The sequence below is a fragment of the Hipposideros armiger genome, unplaced genomic scaffold (genome assembly GCF_001890085.2).
Source record: "Hipposideros armiger isolate ML-2016 unplaced genomic scaffold, ASM189008v1 scaffold_735, whole genome shotgun sequence".
NCBI classification, from domain to species: Eukaryota; Metazoa; Chordata; class Mammalia; order Chiroptera; family Hipposideridae; genus Hipposideros; species Hipposideros armiger.
The window spans coordinates 76414-86691 of record NW_017732085.1 but is presented as its reverse complement, the minus strand read 5'-3'; the positions used below and the strand labels follow the sequence as shown (position 1 = coordinate 86691).

The 10278-nt window shown below is 39.8% G+C and overlaps 1 protein-coding gene across 1 annotated transcript in view; it reads right to left on the bottom strand.

Moving 5' to 3' along the window:
- Window positions 1-7779, bottom strand: part of GNAL (G protein subunit alpha L) — a 173257-nt gene extending 165478 nt beyond the window's left edge. Inside the window, exon 1 of the mRNA XM_019627497.1 lies at window positions 7120-7779. Within this exon, the coding sequence (XP_019483042.1) occupies window positions 7120-7474 (355 nt within the window). The 5' untranslated portion in view covers window positions 7475-7779. The remainder of the gene's footprint in view (window positions 1-7119) is intronic.
- Between the last annotated feature and the right edge of the window lie 2499 nt (window positions 7780-10278).

Genomic DNA, 10278 nt, shown 5'->3' with positions numbered 1-10278 from the left:
CTGGAGCTGGGATGCTGTGAGTTGCCGGCGACAGCATAGGCTGCAGCCCCTGCTGCAGTGGGCTGCCATAAGCTACTGTGTGTGGCCAGCAGCCAGCGTGAGCGGCCAGCAGCTGATGTGAGCTGCCAAGAGCCACTGTGAGCGGCCGTCTAGAGGCCGGCGACCGATCTGCCTCACCCGGAAGAACGCAATGATAATACCAATATGGGCCAGTGAGGTGACGTCCTCCACAACTAGACTGAAGAACCAAAGATCAGCAACTTGTCTGCTCCCCTTCCCCAATTCCCCAACACTGTCCCCCTCTCCCAATTCCCCATTAAAATCTTAAAAACAAAACAAAACAAGAAGAAAAAGCCAAGATAAACAATTTAACATTACAACATAAAGAACTAAAAAAAGAAGAAATGAAACCCAAAGTCAGCAGAAGGAAGGAAATAATAAAAATCAGAGCAGAACTAAATGAAATAGAGAACAAAAAGACAATAGAAAAAAATAATGCAACAAAGAGCTGGTTCTTTGAAAAGATTAATAAAATTGACAAACGCTTGGCTAGACTCACTAAGATAAAAAGGAAAAAGACACAAATAAACAAAATCAGAAATGAAACAGAAGTTACCACAGATGCCACAGAAATACAAAGGACCATATAGAATATTATGAAGGACTATATGCTACCAAATTCAATAACCTAGAAGAAATGGACAAGTTCTTAGAAACATATAGCCTTCCTAGGTTGAATCACGAAGAACTGGGAAATCTAAATAGACTGATCAACAGTAAGGAAATTGAATCAGTCATCCAAAACCTTCCCTAAAGCAAAAGTCCAGTACTAGTTGGCTTCACTAGTGAATTCTACCAGACATTCAAAGAGGATCTAATACCTGTCCTCCTCAAACTCTTCAAAAATATTGAAGAAGAGGTAATACTTCCTAATTCATTTTATGAGGCCAACATTGCCCTGATACCAAAACCTGGTAAGGATAGCACACACACACACAAAATTACAGACCAATACCGCTGATGAATACAGATGCAAAAATCCTAAACAAAAATCTAGCAAATCGAATAGAACATGCATAAGCAAGATTATACATCATGATCAACTGGGGTTCATCCCAGGGGCATAAGGATGGTTCAACAAATGCAAATCGATCAATGTGATACACCACATAAACAAAATAAAAGATAAAAAGCATATGATTATATCAATAGATGCAGAAAAAGCATTTGACAAGATACAACATCCATTTATGATTAAAACACTTAATAAAATGGGTATAGAAGGAAAATACCTTAACACATAAAAGGTCATATATGACAAACCCTAAGCTAATATCATAATTAACAGTGAAAAACTGAGGCCGTTTGCTCTATGTACAGGAACAAGACAGGGTTGTTCCCTATCACCACTGCTTTTCAACATATTATTGGAAGTCCTAGCCAGAGCAATCAGACAAGAGAAAGAAATAAAAGTCATCCGAATTGGGAATGAAGAAGTTAAACTGTCACTTTTTGAAGTTGACATGATTCTTTACATAGATAAATACCTATAAGATAACCCTAAAGACTCCACCAAAAAGCTATTAGAAACCATAAACAAATACAGTAAAGTTGCCAGCTACAAAATCAATGTACAAAAATCCATTGTATTCCTATTTACTAACAATGAAATCTCAAAAAAAAATTTAAAAAACAATTCCTTTTGCAATTGCAACAAAAAGAATAAGATTCCTAGGAATAAACTTAACAAAGGATGTGAAAGACCTATACACTGAAAACTATAAGACATTTTAAAAAGAAATTGAAGAAGATGCAAAAAAATGGAAAAACATTTCACATTTATGGATTTAACATAGTCAAAATGGCCATATTATCCAAAGCAATATACAGATATAATGGAATCCCTATCAAAATCCCAATGGCATTTTTTAATGAAACAGAACAAAAAAATCATCAAATTTGTATGGAATCACAAAAGACCTGGAGTAGCCAAAGCAATCCTAAGAATGAAAAATAAGGCTGGAGGCATCACACTCCATGACTTCAGTTTGTTCTACAGAGAAACAATAATCAAAACAGCATGGCACTGGCAGAAAAACAGACACACAGACTAATGGAATAGAATTGAAAACCCAGAAACAAACCCATATAAATATGGACAGATAATTTTCAACAGGGGAGCCCAAAACATACAATGGAGAAAAGAAAGCCTTTTCAATAAATGGTGCTGGGAAAATTGGAAAGCAAAATAATGAAACTAGACTGTTATCTGTCACCGTGTGCCAAAATTTAACTCAAAATGGATCAAAGACCTAAACATAAGACCTGAAACAACAAACTTTCTTCTGCTTTCTTCTGAACCTTGGGTTCAAAGAGGTTTTTGTAAATTTGACTGCAAAGGCAAGGGAAGTAAAAGTAAAATAAATGAATGGGATTATATCAAACTAGACAGCTTCTGCACAGCAAAGGAAACCATCAACAAAATAAAGAGAGAACCAATTGAAAAGGAGATGTTTGCAAGCAACGCCTCTGATAAGAGGTAACATCCAATATATATAGAGACCTCATACAACTCAACAAAACGAAAAGCAATCCAATTAAAAAATTGGCAGAGGACATGAACAGAAACTTCTCCAAGATGATATTCAAATGGCCAACAGATATGTGAAAAAATGCTCAACCTCAATAGCTATTAGGGAAGTGCAAATCAAAACTACAAGGAGATATCATCTCACACCTGTTAGAATGGGTATCATCAACAAGACAAATAATAACAAGTGTTGGAGAGGCTGTGGAGAAAAAAAACCCTCATACACTGTGGCGGGAATGCAGATTGGTACAGCCGCTACAGGTTGTCCTCAAAAAATTAAGAATAGAATTATCATATGACCAAGCAATCCGTCTCTTGGGAAGTAACCAAAAAATCTGAAAATATTTATCTATAAAGATATACATACTCTGATGTTCATTGTCGCTTTATTTACAGTGGCCAAGACAATGGAAACAACCAAAGTGTTCTTTGATAGATGATTGGATAAAGATGATGTGGTATATATACACAATGGAACACTACTCTGCCATAGGAAAAGATTAAATACTACCATTTGTGACAACATGGAAGGATCTTGAGATTACTATGCTAAGTGAAATAAGTCAGACAGAAAAAGTCAAAAACAATATGTCTTCACTCATATGTGGAATATAAAACTGAAAGCAAAAAACAAGACAAACAAATAAAGAAAGAAAAACTCATAGACACAGACAACAGTTTAGTGGTTACCAGAGGGTAAAGGGGGAAGGAGGATGGTAGAAGAGGGTAAAGGGGGTCAAATATATGGTGATGGAAGGAGAACTGACTCTGGGTGATGAACACACAATGTGATATATAGATGATATACTATAGAATTGTACATTTAAAACCTATGTAATTTTATTAAGCACTGTCACCCTCAATAAATTTAATTAAAAAAAGAAAAAGAGACATTAAAAAAAAAGTGTTCAGAGGAAGTCATGCCAGCATTCTGTTTTATAGTAATAGCCAAATACAAAAGAAAAGGAGTAACAACTGTCCCAAAGAGATTGTTCCTTCTCAAAACATGTATTCCTATCAGAGAAATATCAAACACACAAAAAGTACAACAGGAAATAAATGAATAAAGCAAAGAACATGAATCCTACCCATTTTAAATTTGAATAATTATCTAGAAAAAGGATAATATCAAATGAATAGTCAGGTGGTACATGATGACTCTTCCTAATCATGAACAGGGGATTTATATCACAGTCAACAAATGACATGGAAGAAAAATCAGTGGCATCTACTGTAACTCCATGAGCTCAGTAGCAGAAAAATTCACCTGAAGAATGGTGAATGTATTGTAGCTTGCTTGCAATATGTGTTTGGATAAATATTTTGATCTCACACCGAGTCTTGTCAATTGTGCTTTTAATTAGCATTGACCCAGGGCTGCTGTCCCTGGAGCTCAGTGCACAGCCTGCAGAAAATATCTGTATGGCTTAAGGTAGATCAGAGATAAGATACAGCCTGTGGACTGCATCAGTCACATAGATTGTGCTTTATTAATTTAAGCCAATGCTTAAAAATATGTAGGTTTCAAATGAAAATGGGTATTTCTGTTTTATTCTGGAAATTCAGAAGACCTTGCAACATTGGGTTTGCATTCTCACAAGGCAACAATGGAATAAAGCTAGGATGCACTGTCTCTTTTAGATAAGGCATACACTCTTACATGAATGTTGGACTCAATTGTGGCAGGAGAGAGGCCTCACCAGAAACCAATCCTGTTAGACCTCAATCTTAGACTTCGAGTCTCCAGAACTGTGAGAAAATAAATGTCTGTTGTTTAAGCTACTCAGTCTGTGGCATTTTGTTATGGCAGCTTTACCTGACAAATACACAGCTTATGCTCCAGGTGTGAGAGTTACCTGAGAATTCCTCCCCACAGTCAATCCTCCACATGCAGTCATCTGACCACTTCTCTAACCACATTCCCTCACCACTGCTCCAGTTCCAAATACAGAAGCCATTCTGGATCTGCTGCCTTCTAACTGAACGTTCATCTTATCTCCATCCCACTCCTGCAACCCCTGGATTTTACCATGCCTGAAAGAATGTTCCATCTGAAAGTAAAAATGGGACTATTCCACTCTTGCCATGAACTCCTCATTGTTATGGTGGCTCCCAGATGCTTCTGCTCTTAGCACTGTGCAGGTTACACAGGTCTTAGCTTGTGTAGGAAACAAAGCTCAGGTCATCGGGATGGACTCATGGAGAATTCAGAGCATATGAAGGCACTAATGAAGCCATGCTGACTGTAACAATGTGCTATACGAGAGGTGCAAATATAAACCCACATCAACAAAAGGGAATTAAACATTTATTCCCACTGGAGGATGCTGGGCAGGTTTCCTGGAAAATATATCATCTTGGAAGATGGGAGTAGCCTAAGATTAGTGAGCATGGAGTAAAAAAGGGCCCTGAAGCAAGAGTGTTCTTTCTGAACCTATGAGTTTTCTGTCCTCCAATGTACATTTTCAGAATAAATAAGTGAATGGGGTCTGTGAGTGAGATAAATGGCTATTAAACACAGTGGCAGCAGAAGCAAGCATTTGAGGATATTAATGGTCTGTAAATCAGGCTTCTGCTTCAATGATTTTCAGTTAAATTAATTCTAAATCCTAACAAAACCAAGAACCTTTCTGTGTTTAATTCAAATCTACACAAAAGCTGATAAACAATGTCCATCTGATAAAACAGTGTTTTACTGTTGACATCATTGGGTGGAAGATACACTTTCCCTCCAAAGTTTGTGTCATTTGATTCATTGTCATTGCAGATATGGTGTTGCTATACAAGCTGTATTAGGCTATGAGATAAGGTCTTTAAAGGAGAGTCTTTCAACATGTGTTACAAGAAGTTGTCTCTTTGGAGTTCACCAGTCCATTCTTTAGATCTTATCTCCATCTCTTTCACAGAATTGTAAGTTTATTAAATTTTATATATCTCAAACATCTTCTGCTTCACACATTTTATTTTTTTAAAATACTTCTGCTCAACTGCACAATCACATTGAAACATTATATCACCACAACTCTAGACCTTATTTTATTCTCTTTATTGAGACCACAATCCTCTCCTTTTTGAGTTATTTTAATCTGATACATTTTTTAAAAATTTGGCTGGAATAATAACTAATTAATTTCTTTTCAGGAAAATATGTGGCTAATGATACTTTAGGCACTTGCATATCTGAAAATCTACTTTACTCTCACATGCAAAGAATGGTTTAATGACATGAAATTCTAGGATTACAATTCTCTATTTTCAGACCTTTGAAAACATTGCTCTGTATTATTCTATAAGTTAGCACTATAGATGAGAATTCTGCTTCTGATCTAGTCTGCTGCTCCTTTAGGCAAACTGCTTGTTTATTTTATTTTTCTTCTTTGTTTCTCCCCCAAAATTTCTTTTATCTTAGAATTCAGGTATTTCACTAGGATACAGAATCTATGTTTGTGTTGTTTTAATTATTTATTCTTGCAGTGGGTGAGCACTTTGAAGATTTGATTGTTCTATAGATCTTAAATAAAAGTCACATTCATTTATAAGCAGGGATCTTATGTCATGGAATAGATTCTTGCCCTATACACAGCAGAGAGCAGAAGTGAACAACTATTTGTCCTTATATATCACAAAATTTGGGTCAAAAGCCCACACCTTAATTTTTTTTTGGTGGCCTTAAAAGTTAAAAGGCAACCAGTAGAACCAAGGTTTCATGATTTTTTTTCTTTGATTCTACAATAGAGTGCGTGGAAACTGTTTTTCAGTTGTTAACTCATAGAGGGACTATTATGCTTGCTACAGCTGAAGCTCTAAAATAAATACTGGCAAATCATGTAGTTAATTATTACTTTAAAAACGCTGGTGATTTTGTACCCACTCTCTTGCATGCAGTTAGCACACGAACAGCTCTGGGGAGCCTGCCTCGCTTTTCTGCTTCTGAAAGAGCAAACATTCTGAGAACACCAGGGTTGAACTTATTCAATGAAACAGAAGTGCCATATCTTCAGCAGTTGAAGTTATTTCTCCAAAGGTAACAAGCCACACCTACTGACAACTCTGCTATTATTCTGTGATTGGAGTAAAAGCTTTGTGGTCAAGCTAAAAGACCGTATAAATCTCCTTTCATTTGTGTTCTTAAAGTGCAGCATGACTATTACTGTTGCAGGAAATGAGATGCTCGAGTTAGCCATCCCTGTGGATTACATACTGTGGAAATAAATCAATTGAGGGGAGGAAATTCTCAGAGAAGCGCATTAATTAGTAATAAGTGAACGAGCAGCCAAAACCGCAAGGTGTGGAAAAGAGCAAAATCACCGGTTAGTGTGTTCTCCACCAAATCACAGAAGTAAGTGTTGTCAGGGTAAAAATCATTCTGAGCAGGATTTAAGACTGACAAACCGCCCTGTATCCCGCCTACCCCGTGCGGGGATGACAGCGGCCCTTCCCTCCCAGACGTGGATGTCCCGAGAGCCCGCCGGAGCGGCGCGAGTTTCCCCGCCCTGAGCTTGTGCGCTCCACGCGCCGACTGCACCTACCCAGGAGCAGGAGCCGGTGCGTCTGCTGCAGGTCCCGCTTCTGCTCCTGGAGCATGCGGTCGATGCTCCGGCTGACTTTCCTCGCCTCCCGCTGGGCCTCGCGCTCCTCAGCGCGCAGCTGGTCCGGTCGCCGCCGCTCTTTCTTTGGGTCTGCTTTGGGCCGCGCGCACGCCAGGCTCCCGCCGGCGCCCAGAGGGAGCTGGGTCCCAGCCGCGTCTCCTCCAGCCGTCGGGGCCGGGGCCGGGGCCAGGGCCAGGCCCTGCCCCGCGCCCTCCGCGAGCGGTTCCGAGCCCGCGCAAAGGGTATCCTGCGGATCCCCGAAGAGTAGCGGTCGCAGGCTGTAGCACAGACCCATGTGGGCGCGGCGCGAGCGCGAGGAACGCGGCGGGACGCGGGGACGACTGGCGCCAGGCTCAGGCCGGGGCCCCGGCTCCGAGGCGGGAGGGGACTGCACCTGGACCCAGGGCGGGGTTGCAGCCGGCCCGAACCAAGGGCCACGGCCCTTCACTGCCCTGAAGGGCCATTTTGCATTTTCCGCTGGGCGCAGGGGGTGGCGGCTGCCAGGGCTGGAGGTCACCTGATAACGCCGAGAGCCGGCCGCGCCAACAGGCCTCCGCGAGCCCGGCCCTCCTTATCGTAAATACCGCCTTCCAGGCCAGCCCCCTTTACCGTATATATCGCCACCCAAGCGGCTCTCTTTATCGTAAATACGGCAGCAACGGTCGGCTCCCGTGACCGTAAATACCTCAGCCTTGGCTAGTCCACATTACTGTAAATACCGCCACCGATCCAAGTCTAGTTACCGTAAATATCAACGCCTGTGCCGACACCCAAGAAACCGCGCGTGCGGGACTTGGATACCGTAAATTCCGCTGCCGGCGCCCGGCGCCCGGCGCGCAGCTGTGGACAGTGCCGCAGTGGTGGTGATGGTGTTGTCACCACCCATTACAGCACTTACAAAACCGCTGTGGTTTTCATTTTGGGACAGTGGTAAATAAGAACGGAAAGGCGGGGAAGGGATAAAGATGCTAGTTTTAAGATCTTGCATTCCTGAATATATTACCTGCAGAGAGGTCTGCATCTGGCCGCTTCGTTTTTAAGCTCACTTACATCTAACACACAAGCACACACTTCTGTACACTTTTGATCCCTACCTTAATACTATTATACCTTGGATCTTGAAAAAATCTCTACATCAGGAGATCCATGACATCATTTTCAACAATTACCACACATTAAAAAATCGAAAATGAGCACATGTAGTTGTCATATACTATTTGTATTTGCTGAGAATATGAAATAGCCTATTTTTTAATCCTCGACATGTATAGTGCAGAGAGAAAGAGGCAAATTCAGACGAGTGCCCTCTCTCCCGGCTTCTTAAGGACACAAATCTGCCAGAGAGCCCCACTTTCTAGGTTATCTCCCACTTCATGTCCATTATCTTATAGAGCTTTTGCAATGGATGAAAATTTCAATAGCTTTTAAGAACTCTGCTATAACATGTGTTCCTTAATTTCGAGCAAACTGATGTGAATATTATAACTGGTAGATTAAAATATCTAATATAAGTTTCATTAACACAAGAGATGGGGCAGTTTAATGAAAAATAGCATGTCACACAGTTTACACTGTATCAGTCAGCACTTGGTATAAACATTACATTTGATTAAAATTTTAAATAAAGAAATTGGAGATCTATAATTCACATTTATGTTAGGGCTCTGTTAATAACATGAATATACCATGTAATGTTTTGGACGGAACATTATCCTTAAATTATTGCGAAAATTATGCTGTACTATTAGATCTCTGAGTAGTAGGAGAAAGGAGAACTATAGAAAATCTTACCTGAGAAAACAGAAAAAGTTACTAAATATCGCTGTCATTTTCACTATTCAGTCATGCACCCACCCTCCAGTTATCCATTCATTTATTTAATATTTATCAAGCACCTACAATGTGCTAGGCATTCTGGTTGGTATTGGGTGAGACAAAAGACATGGGTCCTTGTGGAGTTTATACACTAGTGAGGTAGAAATATGATCTACCATATAAATGTAAATCAATATATATATTATGCATTGCAAATTATACAGGTTCCATTAAGAGAAAGAATAGGGTTCTCTGAGAAGTAATAAGGGCAGCTTCAATTTAAATTGGGCAGGAAGGGTGTTTGTATATAATACAGACAAGGCCTTTCAAAGGAAGGGATATTTGAACTGAGACCTGAAGGATACATACCGATTCTTTTTCTGTTATAACTTATTTGCTAAACTTTATCAACCACTATCACATGTGATGGATGACATTTTGTTTATGAACTCTGACAATTAAGTTGTTGAACTTGTTGCAACAATGTTGCTAACCTTTTATGATATCAGAGGTATTATTCATTATGAATTTGTACCAACTGGGCAAACAGTTAAACAAGTTTACTATTTGGAAGTGCTGAAAGACTGCATGAAAAAGTTAGATGACCTGAACTTTTCGCCAACAATTCATCACGGCTTTTGCATCACGGCAATGCACCAGCTCACACAGCACTGTCCATGAGGGAGTTTTTAGCCAGTAAACAAATAATTGTATTGGAACACCCTCCCTACTCACCTGATCTGGCCCCCAGTGGCTTCTTTCTTTACCCAAAGATAAAGGAAATATTGAAAGATAGACATTTTGATGACATTCAGGACATCAAGGGTAACACGACGACAGCTCTGATTGCCATTCCAGAAAATGAGTTCCAAAATTGCTTTGAAGGGTGGATTAGGCACTGGCATCAGTGCATAGCTTCTCTAGGGGAGTACTTAAAGGTGACCGTAGTGATATTCAGTAATTAGGTATGTAGCACTTTGTCTAGGATGAGTTCGCTAACTTAATTGCCTGACGTGTGTGTGTGTGTGTGTGTGTGTGTGTGTGTGTGTGTATTAAAGTTGGCTGAAAATAGAAACAAATACAGGACAGATATTTTTTAAAATTGGGGAATTGGGGAAAGGGAACAGCATTGGGGAATCGAGGAAGGGGAACAAGTTGCTGCTGGACAGATTTTTTAAAATTAAGTACATAAATTAAAATAAAATGTATCTAAAAGAGAATTCACTTACATTTAAGGGTTTACTTAGAAGAAACTGAAGACAATGTTCTCAATTGGTACACTAT